Source organism: Paramormyrops kingsleyae, chromosome 24 (genome assembly GCF_048594095.1).
Source record: "Paramormyrops kingsleyae isolate MSU_618 chromosome 24, PKINGS_0.4, whole genome shotgun sequence".
Classification (NCBI taxonomy): domain Eukaryota; kingdom Metazoa; phylum Chordata; class Actinopteri; order Osteoglossiformes; family Mormyridae; genus Paramormyrops; species Paramormyrops kingsleyae.
Window position 1 is genome coordinate 6987455 of NC_132820.1, and position 17416 is coordinate 7004870.

General features: G+C 49.2%; 1 protein-coding gene across 12 annotated transcripts in view; it reads left to right on the top strand.

Moving 5' to 3' along the window:
* Positions 1-17089, top strand: part of rapgef6 (Rap guanine nucleotide exchange factor (GEF) 6) — a 71891-nt gene extending 54802 nt beyond the window's left edge. For 8 of the 12 annotated variants that reach the window (XM_072706217.1, XM_072706219.1, XM_072706224.1 and 5 more), the window contains 14 exons: positions 2152-2309; positions 3431-3671; positions 4599-4988; positions 5969-6180; positions 7914-8037; positions 8398-8421; positions 8896-9116; positions 9826-10008; positions 10547-10690; positions 11032-11148; positions 12050-12287; positions 12744-13210; positions 13871-14089; positions 14371-17089. In XM_072706217.1, the coding sequence (XP_072562318.1) occupies positions 2152-2309; positions 3431-3671; positions 4599-4988; positions 5969-6180; positions 7914-8037; positions 8398-8421; positions 8896-9116; positions 9826-10008; positions 10547-10690; positions 11032-11148; positions 12050-12287; positions 12744-13210; positions 13871-14089; positions 14371-14393 (2761 nt within the window). In that variant the 3' untranslated portion in view covers positions 14394-17089. The remainder of the gene's footprint in view (positions 1-2151; positions 2310-3430; positions 3672-4598; positions 4989-5968; positions 6181-7913; positions 8038-8397; positions 8422-8895; positions 9117-9825; positions 10009-10546; positions 10691-11031; positions 11149-12049; positions 12288-12743; positions 13211-13870; positions 14090-14370) is intronic. The other 4 variants (XM_072706218.1, XM_072706227.1, XM_072706220.1 and 1 more) reach the window with 2 other exon arrangements.
* Positions 17090-17416: the final 327 nt, after the last annotated feature.

The window sequence follows — 17416 nt, forward strand, 5'->3', positions numbered from 1 at the left end:
TCCGGGCACTCCGACACCACGTTCAGTGGCAGTCGCGACGTAAACACAGGCTGACATTCCGATCATAATCTCTGCTCCCTGAACACTGCTCAGGCTGTCCGGTCCTTCTGATCAGTTTTTCCAAGCGCCCATCTTTCCTCTGTGATACTATAAATATAGCTAACAAATTGCTGACAACTTACCTGCCGCTCATTCATCGCATTGCTTATGCATGAAGTGGGGCTGCAGTGCACCAGCCCATCTGCCAGATGTGTGACGCATTCACTGCAGCGCATGCATCTCACGCTGCATCGCTCATTTTCCTTAATTTATTAATTTTTCATTGTGCTGGTAGATCTATTGTTCTTCCCCGTCTTGTTTACAGCCATTCTCTGCACATTTCTAAAAGCGGGTGTATTAAAAAAAAAAAAAAATAGAAGCACGTCATGTTGTGAGACGTGGTGACTTATGTTTGATTTGTCATGTGCCGTGTCCACCTGTCTCTGGCTGTCTCTCTGACCTTGCTCCTCACTGTTGTCTCTCTCCGTAACTGCCTCACGCGAGCAGAGGACTCTTTGGGTAAGACACTTCCCTGATTTACCCTAATTTGGACTGAAACCGCTTCGTATTTCCTTATAAGGCTGAAATCAAAATAGGAACAGACAGTGTTGGACTGGGCAGTTTTAAGGTCACTGAGTATCTTCTGAGGACACTTGTTATACTGCAGTGAGAGTATTGAAACTGATTATTTCATGGGTCTCACCATGTTAAGGAGTGTAAACATGTATTACTCTGCACAGAACGATTTTAATTTTGAGATGCGTGTCACATCTACAGGTAGTTTTCTTAAAAATCAATTAAGTAGGGTGGAGACGTAGTGAGCTATGTGTTAAACCTACAACAATGGATACGATCCTCTAATCCTTTAGTTTACTAGGTGTCCTTTTAACGCAGGAATGCACTGCCTACTGTAACTCTCCCTTAATAATTCTTCGTCACAAGGTGTGGCACGTTACAACCTTGGCTAACGAATAAGGAAAATAAGCATACTTTTTCTTTAGCGTGTTTATATATTTAGTTGTGGTTTTTAAAATGTCTGTCAGCAGCTATCATACAACAGGAAGTCAGGTATCCATTGATGCTTTGGGTACACCTTATAGTGTTTTGTGTGTTAAATTAACACATCATTCAGTCCTGCTAGATTGAAACTGGTCACCTTCTTTAAATACATCATAGACAATACATCTTAGTTTACTGGATGATAGCGTGTCGAAAATACCATGACCCGCAGCCACAAACTGACTGAATCATTCACGTTTTAAGTTTTGATTTGGACAAAGAAAAGATCCATGAAATAAAAATACATTTATGTTCCTGGAAACATGGCCGTCGACGCAGGAGTGGCCGTACAGTTTGATGACAGTTTGAGAGGCATAGAGGACTCCGCCGTCATTTGACTTCAGTCGTTGAACCTGCCTGTTGATTACACGGGATTGGGGGAGATTAAAGGTCCACGTTTGGGCTTTGAAGTGAGCAGTACTAGAGTGAGCGTGCCGTACATCACAACGTCGGCTCAGATCTGCTGGGGGAGAGTCCTCATGCGGCCGTGGCGGGCCTCCCCATCTGCTGAGGGAAAAGCTGAACCCTGGCACTCTTGGCTGGATTTGTTGGGCTTCAGTTTATGGCGTGACACTGACATGTGACTGCATGTTTGCCCCCATTCTCGCACTAAGCTGCACCATTTCCCATGGTTGTCGTCAGCTTGTCAGATTGTTTCTATCTGTAAATAGTTTCTGTCATATTTCACGCAGCAGTTCATGCTAAATTATCAGAGTTCTCGTTCTGTAGTTTTACTCGAGCACCGTTCTCTTTATGGATGTGGGTTGCATCACTGAACTGGGTAACTGTGTCATACTGGGATGAGAAACAAGTTCAGTAAGCATTCAGGCTGTCAGGTAGTCAAGCAGAGCTTAGCTTGAAGGCTAGTTGGTGTGTTTTGTGGAAACGTGGGTGTGGATTTGGAATTACCTGTCCCAGAATTCTGCAACGGCATCTAGAACATTTCTGAGACGGTTAAGCTATAAAGAGCACCGTTCCATTTTGGAGAGATGATGATCTGATGATCTGGGAATGGTTGGCGCTCCTCTTGTGACCGTGCCCTCTGTGTGCCAGTGATGGCGGCGTGATCCAGTGCCAGGACGACAGCATCGTGGGCACCAAGCAGTGTCGGCACAGCGTGGCCATCATGCCTGTCCCCGGAGCGCTGTCCTCCAGCAGTCCGGACCTGCTACAGCCGGTCTCCAGCGTGCTCGACTACTCTACCGCTACAGGTGAGAGGTCAACAACACCCCATTCTCCCACAATGCACTGCTGCTAAAGCAACACTGCTCTGCGTGCTTTCAAGATAAGCTTTTTAGGTAAACAGTGCTTTAGAAGAATGCTAGCACAGCTGCTAATACTTACAGAAGTTTACATAAATATAAATGACCTTAAGGGGAATGTATTCTTTCCCGGAAAGAGAGCCTATCCCAAAGTTCATTTAATGTTAATTACCAAACGTTTTCCTCATCCATTTGTGACTCGTGAACCAGCCATTAAGTGGGGTTTGGGCTATGCGGCTCACACATTTCTTCGTGATATGTGGTTCTAAAGAAAGAAAGAAAAAGTATTACTGATCTTTGCCAGTTAGTCGTTCGGGTTTTTAGATGATGGCAGACTATGTATATCCATTATGTGTGTGTTCAGTCATGTGTCTCTCCTTCTCTTGATGCTGACACAGCCGTAGGATTTTACTGTAAGTACAGTACACACACGATTTTAAACCCTAATTTGGCTGGAATAAAGCATGTTTCTTTTCCCTGAAGGATTTCTTATTTTGGCTGCAGAATAAACTTACCACTGTTTTCTTTAGACATTCGTCTATATAATCTATGTAATTCGTCTATATAATGACTGCAGTAGATTTTAGTTTCAGAATGATATCCCTGTGTTGTTTTCGAGGTCTGTTTTCAGTTTTGTTTCCTGGCTATGAGAACTTTCTGGCCGAACGAAGCAGGCCGTTTGGACTAATTAAAATGACGCAAACGTAGTATTTGTAGAGAATGATTCTCTATTTCCTTTCTGTAAACTGCTTTTATGAAAAGGTCAGTAGTTGTTTCAGTGTTTATAGGATTTCCCGTTCTGTATGTTTGCATCGCCCGGAACTGGAGGCCATCAAAGTGTGGTCACTTTGTCAGGAGCTCTGATAAAACTGTTGTCAGTTCAGGGCGTCCCTCAGGTTACCGCTGGTTACATCATAATGACACGCTGTCCTATGAGTTGCCGTACAGATGATGATATCTTAACTTTGCGTTGCTTGATTCTTCGTACAAGTGTTACAATTGAATGTTTTTATGCTATTCAACAATCAGCCTTTTTTAAAACCAATATTGTTTTATTGTCCTGAAAAAAGATGCTCCAGACCAGGTGATCCGTGTGTTCAAGTCGGACCAGCAGAGTTGTTACATCATCATCAGCAAAGACACCACGGCCAAGGAAGTCGTGTCCCATGCGGTTGCCGAGCTCGGCCTCCTCCAGATGTCCGACACCTTCTCCCTGTGCGAGGTGTCCGTCAGCCCGGAGGGCGTCATTAAGCAGAGGAGGCTGCCTGACCAGCTGTCCAAACTGGCTGACCGGATACAGCTCAACGGCAGGTAGGCCCTGTCCAGTCCACCCCACACCCTGAGAAAAAGCTAGGAACCAGTGTAAGAAAGCATGATGGCTAGGCCACGCCCATTCCCTCCTCATTGGCTGCATCTATTCCGATTTCCCTTCGGAAGTCAGTCTCCTAGCCTCAGTCAGTGTCTGATGCTGTGTTCCTTACTTGGCACACTGCCTGAAAGATGGTATCTAACCCGGGAAACACAATCTGGCCTTGATTTATCAGGATGTTTGCTCTAGTTGTTATGGTTTGCAAAGCGTAGCAGAGTATAATACAAGAAGAGGATAGCTGTAACATACAAGCATTTAGACATCTGTATGTCTAGCTGAACTCCTGGGAATGGTGACACAGGACAAGCAGCCCTAAGGACTCTGTAAATAGCCACTCAAGCCACTGCAAATCGGGCACATTATTCGCCAGTTTCATTTGGCCCACGGCAAGTTCATCTAGCAGAAAGCTGCCTGGCATCACGAGATTTCCCAAAATGCACTTCTTGTTCCAAAGTCTCACTTTCACCCCCAGAGCCGGTTTACTGCCTATATCCTGTTAGTTTTGCCCCACGTATATGATGAGCATTGACACAATTGAATTTCACCTCTTTACGAGTTCAGTCGAACTTCAGCAGCACTTCGACTAGCCTAAATTCGCAATGCAATTTTTTTTTTGGATTTAAACTGTCCTGAAAATGTCCAGTTTCAGCATGAAAGTTTAGGTGACAATTTAGGTTTCAGATCTGTAAAAGCTGCCGTTTGGTTATGGAGGGTGGGGGATGGGCTGTTTGGCTGAGTGTAAGACCTGAGTGTAAGACCTGAGTGTAAGACCTGAGTGTAAGACCTGAGTGTAAGACCTGAGTGTAAGACCTGAGTGTAAGAACACTCTGCAGTCTGTCTAGGTTTCTTAGTATCCCTGCTCCTACCAGGTACTACCTGAAGAACAATATGGACACAGAGACGCTCTGTTCAGATGACGATGCCCAGGAGCTGCTGAGGGAGAGCCAGATCAGCTTGCTGCAGCTGAGCACCATGGAGGTGGCCGCCCAGCTCTCCATGCGCGACTTTGAGCTCTTCCGCAACGTCGAGTCCACCGAGTACGTGGAGGACCTCTTCAAGCTGGACCCCTCGGGTGCTGCCAGCAGCAGCCACCTCAAGCAGTTCGAGGACATCATCAACCAGGAGACCTTCTGGGTGGCCACGGAGATCCTGAGAGAGCCCAACACGCTGAAGAGGATGAAGACACTGAAACACTTCATAAAGATCGCCCTGCATTGTCGCGAATGCAAGAACTTTAACTCGATGTTCGCCATCATCAGGTACTGCGCTAATTCACAGTCTAACAATTTATGGAACAACAGCACTGATACAGGGTCGCTATGACGATAGGGCAGGAGACAAGGGACACCCTGGAAGGGATCCCAGTACAACACAAGGCATACTACCAGAGATACCAAACTACATATTTTGACTTGGAGGAAACTGCAGTAGCTAGAGTAAACCTGCCTGACATGGAGAGAACATGCAAACTTCACACGCGTAGTGGGGGTGAGATTGTACCCCCCAGCCCTGGTGGTGTGAGGGTATGGTGCCATCTGCTAAGCCACCATGATAGTTTTGCAGAATAATAATTCTGATTAGTGCCAGGTTTCGTAACGCACTCCACTGAATTGCACTGCTCTGTGTCATACGCATAAATACAGAGTAATAATGTGTTTTTAATTAGTTTGTGCTGCACTGTTCTCAATGCATGTTGTGTCATATGGGTTGGGAAAAGGAAGCAGAGGAGTGTGCACTCACAGTGGAACTTGAATTTATTCAAGCCTCCCGTCTCGTGGCTTGAGAACGCTGCAGTTCCCCTGTTTTGTCAGGGCTGGCGGTCGGCCGTCTCGGCGGTCGGATAATCGCTTAACGTCAGTCTGCGGTGATTAACATTTACAGCTGGCGGCCAGCTGCTTATGTCACAGGCAGGTTGTGCATTTGAGTCAAGATCCTTTAGCTGGCTTTTGTTCCCGGCTGATTGCTGTGGCTCACGAGAGAGAAGAGTGAGTCTGGCTGGTTTGCGGATATGACTCTTCCCTGTAGGGCCCTTTTGTTAATAGAGGGTTATCTGAAAATGTACTATTGATGTGTTTTTAGCTGCACTGACACATCGTTCATCACAAAAGATTTGGCAGTAAGTGTTACGTATGTTTATGAGATGTGCCAGGCCGCTGCCCTGCACGTAGGCGTTCCATCTTTTTGCCGTGTTTGTAAACACGTGTTGGCCTCTGACCGTTAACCGTGGGCTCTGCTGCAGCGGGCTCAACCTGGCACCGGTGTACCGCCTACGCGGATCTTGGGAGAAGCTGCCGGGAAAGTACGAGAAGCTGTTCCGGGACCTCCAGGACGTCTTCGACCCATCCAGGAACATGGCCAAGTACCGGAACGTGCTGAGCAGCCAGAGCGTGCAGCCTCCCATCATCCCCCTCATCCCCGTGGTGAAGAAGGACCTGACCTTCCTGCATGAAGGTGAGTCCTTCAGTGGGCCTCTGTGATCCGGTGCGGTGTGAAGCAATGGTGAGGACCACACCAGTTTCTGATCATGCAGGGTTAATGCACGATATAAAGAGCATGCTGGTATCGGATCATGCAGGGTTAATGTGCAATTATAAAGACCACGCTGGTATCGGATCGTGCAGGGTTAACACGCCATTTAAAGACCACGCTGGTATCGGATAGTGCAGGGTTAGCGCGCCATTTAAAGACCACACTGGTATCGGATCGTGCAGGGTTAACGCGCCATTTAAAGACCACGCTGGTATCGGATCGTGCAGGGTTAACGCGCCATTTAAAGACCACGCTGGTATCGGATCGTGCAGGGTTAGCGCGCCATTTAAAGACCACGCTGGTATCGGATCGTGCAGGGTTAACGCGTCATTTAAAGACCACGCTGGTATCGGATCGTGCAGGGTTAGCGCGCCATTTAAAGACCACGCTGGTATCGGATCGTGCAGGGTTAGCGCGCCATTTAAAGACCACGCTGGTATCGGATCGTGCAGGGCTAACACGCCATTTAAAGACCACACTGGTATCGGATCGTGCAGGGTTAGCGCGCCATTTAAAGACCACACTGGTATCGGATCGTGCAGGGTTAGCGCGCCATTTAAAGACCACGCTGGTATCGGATCGTGCAGGGTTAGCGCGCCATTTAAAGACCACGCTGGTATCGGATCGTGCAGGGTTAGCGCGCCATTTAAAGACCTCACTGGTATCGGATCGTGCAGGGTTAGTGCGCCATTTAAAGACCACACTGGTATCGGATCGTGCAGGGTTAGCGCGCCATTTAAAGACCACACTGGTATCGGATCGTGCAGGGTTAACGCGCCATTTAAAGACCACGCTGGTATCGGATCGTGCAGGGTTAACGCGTCATTTAAAGACCACTCTGGTATCGGATTGTGCAGGGTTAATGCACGATTTAAAAACCATGTTGATTATAGATTATGTAGTGTAATGCACTGTTTGATCTTCTGGATCATACATTGTACTGGACAGATAAAATATCACGACAGTATCAGACCATACAGCGTAATTTACACTAAAGACCACACCAGTATCAGTTCATAATACCCAGTTCTCACAAGGTCTCATTTCCCACTTCTGTGGAGCAAAGGTCAAGTGGTTCCTTTTGTGCTTCTCGTAAAAACCTGGTCAAACCCATAGTGATGATTTTACAAGTGAATTAAGTACTTAGTGTTCAAGACATTGGTAAAATTCCATGCATCTTGGGTCTAGAGGGCTTAAATTTATCTGGACAATCAGGAAAATTGATTATGGCCCAGCTAGCTGTGCTACTACCCGCGAATGTTTTGAATAAATAATGCTGGTCATTACGCTAATGCTTATGCTAACTGCTGCCATTATCGTCGATTACATTTCTGCTGGCGGTGTTACTGGCGGCTGATCTGTCACTTCGCCCATCCCGCCATGCTTGGCCGGTTCGCAGCGTGATAATAATGAATAATAAGAAAATAAATCGATGGCGTTCTCATTAGGAGTGGAGCCGCTGAGGAACGCACCCTCAGCTATCTGTCCGAGCGGGCTGGGGTCCAACGCCGCTCCCGGGCCTTCAGTAATTAGCGGCCAGAGGGGGGTGGGCATGCGCCAGCAGCCAATCCCCCGGAGCCTTTCAGCTCTCAGCACGCCTCATCCCTCTCGCTAAGACAGTACCGACGTCTTCCTTCATCCCCCCGGCTCTCCAGGCAACGACTCCAATGTGGACGGCCTGGTGAACTTTGAGAAACTGCGCATGATCGCCAAGGAGGTGCGGAACGTGGTGCGAATGACCTCGGCCAACATGGACCCCGCCCTCATGTTCCGGCAGAGGTGCGTCTCCATCCGTCGCCCCCTTGCAACGCTAACGGCTCCCTCCCCCCCATGAAAATAAATGCGACATGCAGAGAGGGTCCCGTCCCAATGTCTGTCCTGAGACTTCATTGTTTTTGTGTCTAAGGGGTGATTTCTCGCTTGATGTCTTATCGGAGCTCCGGGTTCAGAGAAACCTTATCACGTGTTAAATAGGAAGTAAAATTTCATGAGCATAGGAAGTCCTCTAGCAGCACTGCACACACACACACACACACACACACACACACATACACACACACACATACACACTCCCCTGCCCCCCTCCCAAAACTGTCGGCCTGTAAACCTCGCCTCAATGTCCACGGCTCTCGCTTGCAGGAAGAAGAGGTGGAAAAGCTTAGGGTAAGTCTGCTAGCCATAAAATTCCATGTGTCGCCGTGCATCTCCCTCCTCTATCATCGACGTGAAACAGCATGCTCCCCCCACCAACCATTAACACCCGCTCTCCCGGAGCGCCCGGATCCGCGACACAGCCTGCTACGTGGATTTGCGTTATTCCTCCCATTTTGATCCGTCATTTCACATCCTTTGCATCCGCAAAGTCATCGTTTTAGTTTTTAATCTCTCCGGCATGGCACGTCTGTTGTGAAAGGCATCCTTCTTGCATGGTTGTTGTGAACGTGCTACGCTAAGCTGGAGCAGTCGTGAAAAAAGTGACGGGATGTGTGAGACAAATGTGAGCCTTGCCGCGCTAACGGCACGCCCGCTCCCATCGCAGCATCCAGGAAAGTGAGGAGTGCTAATCGCAAAGTGGCATGTGGACCAGCACCGCCGCACTGCTGTGCTGTCGTGTAACACCGGCTCCCTTCTCCCTAGATCCCTAAGCCAGGGCAGCACCAATTCCAACATGCTAGACGTCCAGGGGGCCGCGCACAAGAAACGCGTGCGGCGCAGCTCGCTGCTAAACGCCAAGAAGCTCTATGAGGAGGCGCAGATGGCCCGCAAGGTCAAGCAGTACCTGTCCAACTTGCAGGTGGAGACGGACGAGGAGAAGTTCCATATCATGTCGTTCCAGTGTGAGCCGGCCTGCAACAACCGTAAGGACTCCTGCTGCCCCGCCCCCTGACCAATTCGTTTGCTCCTCCCTGTAGCAGCATTATCCTGTGCCCAAATGGCCCTAACCTGTAGGTCTGTGCCCCTCATGCCCGCATGGCCCTAACCTGTAGTTCTGTGCCCTTCATGCCCACATAGCCCTAACCTGTAGTTCTGTGCCCTTCATGCCCACATAGCCCTAACCTGTAGTTCTGTGCCCTTCATGCCCACATAGCCCTAACCTGTAGTTCTGTGCCCTTCATGCCCACATAGCCCTAACCTGTAGTTCTGTGCCCCTCATGCCCGCATGGCCCTAACCTGTAGTTCTGTGTCCCTGTGTAATCTCATGAGTGTTGCACTAAAATTCATCAGTAGTTCCCCAGCAGGCTTTCCATGCTTAAATCTGGGGGGGCTGCTATCTGTCATGAATATGAGGTTTGTTGTGGTCTGAACATGATTTTGGGCATTCACTGACTCACAGTGCCCCCTGGTGGCCGTTGTTTTTGAAATAAATGCATGAGTTCTTAATACTTCAAACTACCCTCAAACTAATCTCACCCAAAATCATCTGCTTTTTCCACTTTTTGCAGCCACACATTTAATTCGCTGTTAGACTATTTATGGCAGCTCTATTCTTTGATTGTCTTCAGTGGGAACATAGGAATCCAGCAGCTTTGGGCACAAGATTAATTATTTCCTCTTTCGACGCCGCAGTGACTAAGAACGTGAGTGAGCGGCGGTCGACCAAATTGGACATGTCTCCGGTGCTGCTGCGCTCCTCGCTGCCGTCGGGGAAGCCCCCCCCCCAGAATAGGATGAGCCAGGTGCTGCAGATTCCCCCCGTCAGCCTGAACCCCCTGCGGAAGAAAAGCATAGCCAAGGACCTGGCCGTCCATGGTGAGCTGCCGGCCTCGCCTTCCCTCACCTCCCCTCACCTCCTGCATGCCATTAACACAGAGCTGCCTTTCTGTCCGAGCGACTGCCGCCAGCTCTAACCTAAACCCCAGGATGCTCTGCCGCATGTCTAGGAAACCTGAATGAATCAGCGGTGTCTAGCTGTAGACTCAGACGTCCAAGTATCCTTATTGTCATCTTCAGCTGTGTGATCGATGGGCCGTACGCTGAGCCGGAATTACGATCTTGTCGGCCGCGCTGCAAGAAATGGTGACAAACGGGATATAAATATGAATACAGAAGACATCTAAACACTCACAATCTGACAGTTTGAAACACGACATACCTAGACATTGATGGAAAAATGCAATCAGAAATTGAGTTTTAAGAAGAGTCATGTAGAGCAGGTCTTCCTCATGGGGAAGTTTTTCTTTTTGGGGCCCCTTCAGGATTTATTGACTCCCCCCCCTCCCCCCATCACTCCCTGCTGAATGGTGGCAGATTAGTTAACCAATGGTTGTCCACCCCCCCTCGTCCCCAGGTTCTCCGCAGGTATTGAAGAAGACAACCAGCTCAGTTGAGGACTGGCCCACAAGGAAGCCTGGTGCCAGCGAGGACACAGTGTCCATCACCTCCTCCCTGCACTCCACCCCGACCGTGTCCCCTCAGGGCTCCCCCCGCAAAGGTCAGCCCCCACCAGACACCGTACTCCCACGTTATTAGATATGGCTCAGTAGGTTAAGATGCTGTGTCTGTGATCAGATGGTCGTGGGTTCAAATCCCTTTGTTGGCTTACTTATTTCATCGATGGGTCCATTTAGATATGAGTCTCCCAGGTTACAATGCAAATTAAAATGTATCAAAGCCGCATAATAACAGCTAATTTGTGGGGTTTTTGCTGCAGAATTTAAAAGAAAAAGGTACACGTTCCGTATGTGATTGCCATGGAGCATCTCACTTGTAAACAAAGCCGGCATAGCAGTGGTGTATTATGGCCGCGGTGCATCTCCTTCTCTATGCTCCCAGCAGGTGGTGCCCCCAAGTCGCACAGCTCCAGCCCAGTGAACCTGTCAGGCTCGTCCTCATCCCTGACCAGCGAGGCTGGCACCCGGGGGGCCGGCAGCCAGCGCAGTTATGGAATAGGTGGGGCCCAGCTGCAGCGGCGCATCCAGCAGATCACAGGCCACCACAGTGGGAGAGCTGAGGAGGAGGGGCCCGGGGCAGAGCCGGTGCCGGCCCACTCGTCAGGGACTCGCACCCCTAGGCGTCGGGTCCTGAGGAGTCTGAGCTCGCCCTTCAGAGCAGTCAGGAAGCAGAGCATGTCCAGAGGCAGGCAGGAGGCACAGAGGTCCAGAGGCAGGCAGGAGGCGCGGAGCTCCGGAGGCAGGGAGGCAGAGGCGCGGAGCTCCGGAGGCAGGGAGGCAGAGGCGCGGAGCTCCGGAGGCAGGGAGGCAGAGGCGCGGTGCTCCGGAGGCAGGGAGGCAGAGGCGCGGTGCTCCGGAGGCAGGGAGGCAGAGGCGCGGAGCTCCGGACGCAGGGAGGCAGAGGCGCGGAGCTCCGGAGGCAGGGAGGCAGAGGAAGTTGCCACAGAACAGGAAGTGTCGTGCAGAAGCCCCTCCCCTTTTAAATGGCTATACTGTCAAGCCAGGGACTGGAGGAGAAAAACACTGTGAGACAGACAGACCAACAGACCCCATTCTAACGGAACTGTAGTTGTTGCTGATATGTACCTTGATGTTTGTTTGTCATTATCGCAATATCGCCCTGAAGCCCCCATCCCTGAAGAGAAGTGCAGTCCTTGTTGTATGTGAAACTCGTGTATGAACAGTAAATTGTATATAGGGGAAGGTGCCACACAGAGTTGTTTTGGTTTTTTTATCGTATTGAAATAAAGTTTTTGTATTGCAGGTTTATTGAATGTTCTGTAGTCAGAGTCTTTAGTACACACAGAGTTGTTTGCAGAGGGTGTTGCTTTAAGATCCAGCCCGTCCCTTTAATACTCAGGCATTCCCTTTAAGACACGCCCATTTCTTTCATCCCACAGTGTACGCTCTGATGCCGGCGGGGAAGTCGGACACACACTCTGACTCCAGCCACAGTGAGATCTCCTCCCGCTCCAGCCTCATCAGCAACGGCTCTGTGGACTCTGTGGCAGCGGCTGTGGCCGAGGAGCGCTGCCCCAGTGCCCGCCCCCTCGCCGCGGCGGATGCCACGCCCGCTGCCACCACGCTGCCCGCTGCCGCCCCGCAGCCCGCTGCCGAAGGCGTCCTGCCTCACCCCAGGTACGTCCGCCCCAGGCTGGAGTGTCACCTTGGGTTTCCCATAATTCCCAGTGTGACATCTCACCCTCCCTCCCACTGGCCTGATGAGGGCTTTTAATTACACTGTTTACATGTCCACACTCACAGGAACTTCTTTTACACCATTTCAACTTATTAAATTAATGTTTATTACTATGGCTTGTCATTAAAAGATTTGCATTTGTATTGTGTTTTTCTTATTATCTTATTTTAAATATCCATAATACTCATTTGGTTGATTTTAATCACATAAATAGTGGTGCAGTCTGTAAAATCCTTTCACTGAATCAGTGTGTTTATTGTGGCACTATAACACACCACTGTAAACCCCCCCCCCCCCCAAAGCTGTGTAATTTTAATTAAAACCTGTCAGCTGATCTTGTCGCTCGCGGGCCGCGGTGGAGTTGTTCTCAGCTGCCTGTGCGTGCTCGTCCGCAGTTCGTCGGCGCTGCGGGCCTGCGTGACCCGCGCATCCACCTTTCCCTTCCCCGCTGGCGGTGAGGAGCTCACCCCCGACCCCACGGGCCTGGACCCAGCGGACAGCGGCCGGGGCAGCTGGACCTCCTGCTCCAGCAGCTCCCACGATAACTTCCAGAACCTCCAACCCCAACGGGCCTGGGACGTGGGCGGCCTGCGGAACCAAGCCCTGGGCAGACCCGTGGCCGAGGCAGATGCCTGCGGGCCCCGGGAGGCCGGCGAGGGGGGCCCCGGCGTCGCCACGGAGACCAGCCGGTCCCGGGAAAGCTGGGCCTCCTGCAGCTCCCTCTCGGAGTCGTGCGACTACAGCACAGTGAAGCGCAGGGTGCCGGACAAACTCATGATACCGGGAGTGTGTCCCGATGGGACCCTGGGCAGCGACACCACCTACAAAACCGTCACCTCCAGCACAGAGAAGGGACTCATAGGTGAGACACGTGGCTTTGCGGCCTGGGGCCACCTTTACGTGGTTAAAGTTTCCTTTACGTGTTGCACTCTGTTGACTTGCTATATCTGGGCAATAATGCATAGCTCTTGCACGATATGATCTTTCTATTTGCCGAAGTGCAGGTATATCACAGTGCTTCATGTCGCCTTTACTCTCTTGCTCTCCTTTGAGACGCACACCTTACTGCAGGGCTACTCAATTCAGGCCCTCAATTCCAAGTCCAGGCCGTGTTTTCAGGTCTCCCAGGTAGTTAGTTTAATAATTACCGATTCTGATTGGTCAGAGGCTTCACACCTGGCTCACAGGTGAAGGAAGGCTGGACAACCAGCAGGGCTCGGACCTCGAGGACCGTGAGTTGAATAGCCCTGCCTAACTGCTCCCGTTTGTACCTGGGCGTTCAGTGGAAACTCAACCTAGCGGCACTTATGCTGAGTCGCTCCCTTTACAGCACAGTTGTTTACAATGTGGTATTTGCCTCACTTGTAGTTTACTTTGGACAAAAGAGTCCAGCAAGTAAATAAATGTATATGTATAAATAATCCTGTCGCCCAGTAGGTGGCGCCAAACTCAGATGTTTTTGTGTGCACCTGCTTTTCTGCATATTTTTAATATCTGCTTTGATGTTCACCCTGCCCCCCAGTGTACTGCGTTACCTCGCCCAGCAGGGGTCCGCCCCCCACCCCCCCAGGGTACCAGGGCATCTCCTTCCCCGAAGGAGCCGCCCGGAATCCCCATCTAAAGCCCCCCGACTATTGCGTGGCCCTGCAGAGGTCAAAGCTGCTCCAGAGTCCGGGAGGTACCATGCCGCATGAGCACAAGGGGCGCACCAGCCCGGCCGCTGCGGCCCCCGAGGAAGATGGTACGTGCCGTGAGCCAGACGGCTGTCAGTGAATCAGCAGGACTGTGCTGAGAGGGCGTGGGAGGGGTGTGGGTTTGGCTACCCCTCTGCAGACACGTTTCCTGTCTGCTGCCTGGGGTGGGGGGCAGGGTTGTGTTTGTTGCACTACATTCAGAACAGTGATGCAGTTGGGGAATCCAGTGATGCAGTTGGGGAATCCAGTGATGCAGTTGGGGAATCCAGCAGGCATGGGACGTCTGTAGTGACGCCCCCACCCCCGTCTCTCCCCTCTTGCCTTTCAGAGGAGCAGGTGTCGGCCGTTTAGGTAGCGGGACCCAGACGCACATGACGGGCCCGGCCCCTGGGCCCCCCGATGCCGCCAACACACCCCTCTCTCTGTGTCTCACCGGGCCCCCCCTTGGCTGCTCTGGACCGCGTGGCACCGAGAGCTCCACGACGTCATGAGGGAAATATCACGCCTGTAAGCCGTCATTACCACGGCGACCGGCCATCGCTGATGTAAGAGTGAGTGGGACCCAGGGTGCCTTCGCTATTCGACTGGAGCTGCGTTCCGGCGCCGCTTCGACGGGTCGCACCAGTCCGACTCTCGTCGGACCTCCGCATCTTCTCTAGGAAAGAAGAGTCTTTCCGCAGTTTAATTTATGTCGTGATTCCAAGTCTTCACGTGGGTATGCTTTAATGTGTGCTTTTGAACCATATAACCAAGGTATTACATAACCAGTGAGATTTATCAAATGGCCAATTTTTTTTATATTTATGTCTTTAAGCTAAATTATGGCAGTTTACGTTAATATCTTGGGTTAAGGGCGCAGGACCTCCGGTGTACATCTGTCGCCTTTTGCTGATAACGGTGCCCCTTGTTAACCATGCAAATGGCGGAAACACGGGGGCCTGCTTGTGATTCAGCTGGACAGGATGTAGAGATACCAGCCAGATGTACACGTCTCAAGCTTTAAGACTCGTCGCGCAGCAAACACCTAAAAACTAGAAACGTTTACAGCAGATATCCCAGTTTACAATGTCAGGGTTCAAATGCCGCTTATTGTGCTGTAAACTAACGACTCGACTGGTAAATGTGCATTAACGTGCGTGGATGCAGCCTCGGGTCTGCAGTGTACCTCACTTACCACATTGCCTATCATTTTAAAAGCCTGCTTTATGTTGTTGATGTACATAGATGAAGAAACGTTAGATGACAGGAAAATATAAATAATTCCCTTTTTTTTTTTCCATCTCCAGTCCATGTTTAGCGTACACCTCGAAGACATTTTGTAAGATATTTTAATTACTTTTTTTAAAATGCAACCTAATGCTATTAATATTGCATTTATTATTTGTATATTTTTGCCAATCTCTCGCCCTCTAGGGACAATGATGGAACTGCATTATGTTTCTGGATATAACTGGATTGTCTTCTCCTTTTTCATTTGGACCCATTGTTGATATTGTATCTTTTGGTATACAGAACTTGAAGATGTTAATGGTAATATATACATATACAAATATATACATATATTTTTGGTTTTGTTATAAATTAATGTTACAGAACGTGTATAGTTCGAGCTAGAGCTTTCTATAAAGACTAGTTTTAATATTTTTGTTAGAATGAAAGGTTTTCATTCCCCTTTTCTGCTGTAAGGGCAGGCTTTTAGTGTTTTGTCTGTTTAGGTGATTAAGTATGTGCAGACTGACGCATTCTGCGTTCACCTGGGTGATGATGTACCCCACTGGCCCAATTCTGCTGCCCTCTAGTGGTGTTGATGGTCAAATGACTAGAAACAGATGGGCACCCATTTACAGGCATGAGCAAAATTTGGCTGGCAGTGAGACCGAGCTTGTGCCTCCTCTAATAATACTGCGGCCTTTGAATTTGCCACTTCCAACACCTCCAATGCCTACTTCTGACTGACCCCTGACACCTCTGTGCTTTCCTCGCTAACCTGTTTGTTTCTACATTGGAAAAACTTTGCCCTGGTCTGTCACCGTGACCAAGTAAATTTTTGCACATTCCCCAGTAAAACAAAGCAGTATTCAGTATCACCTTCTGCCGTAAACTCAGAAGAGAATCAATCGTAAATATATATGTGGACGTTTTCCCGATCTCTATATTTTCTTATTTAAAGAAGTGTAAATCTGTAAATATTTGAAGGAACTGTCCACGAAACTGTCATGTGCTGATGGACGATGCCGGCTGACGATCACGCGCCCTTCATTCGATATGTGCTCAGCTAGCAGTATGTTCAGGCTCGCGGCTGCATGTCCCTGCTGTGGTTCATAATCGGGTGAGCCGATCATATTGATCAGGCATGTTTCCTGCTTTCCAGTCGAGCTCAAGGGAGAGCGGTCTCTGCGTTGGGATGTGACGGGTGACCCAGCACCCCCCCCCCCCCCCGTCCCCATTTATCGATTTTACAACCACGGCTTTCAGTATTCAGTGAGGATGATTTATTTTTCACCGTGCATGTTAAAGCGATGGACCAATTTACTGGAGTTAATTTTTGGATGAATTTATCGCTGCAACCCCCCCACGGAGGCGGTACGGGCTCCTCACCATATGCATCAACATGCCGCAAAGGCCGTTTTCACTTGACGTGGCTCCTGACAAACACTGAACGGCTATTTAGGCAATTTTTTCGGTAACTCCCGCGCTACTCGCTAAATCGCTAATCTCAAGTCTCTGGTCTCTCCTATATTACCTGGAATGCAATAAGTGAGATGTGAAGTTTTATGTAAAGCAGAACTGCACAAGTGTAAACCCTGCCAGTAGCAATTGTACTGCACACGTCTGTCACAGAAGTATTATCCGCTCTGTCGCGTTTTTGTCCTGGAATTTTGATAGCTGTCGTAACTTATGTCTTTTAGAAAGACAACTTGCTTGTATGCCTTTTTTTGTATTTTTATCAGTGGATGTAAATATTTGTTATATTTTTGTTTAAGAGAATGTTTTAAACTATTGTTAAGTCTGCTGATATGATTTTGGACAATAAAATGTTAAATGTGTGTTTGGAATCCGAATTTTTCTTATGTGCCTCCGTGAAAAGAAAAATACGCTTAAAATATGGACTTAAATAGTTCAAATCGTGCAAATATTTCAGACTCTGTTGTTTCTCTGAGCATAGTAAGGGCAGCCTCAACATTTATAAAAACAGTTTCTAAATGAATCCAATTTGTTCTCTGTATGCAACATTCCAGCATTTTACATAATATTATATATATTGTGTATTTAATACATACTGTGGAAGGTGAGTCGAATCATTTCCCTGTGGGAATTCTTCGCTTTATTTATTTATTTATTTTTTTTTTTAATGCCCACCACCACCCCCCCTC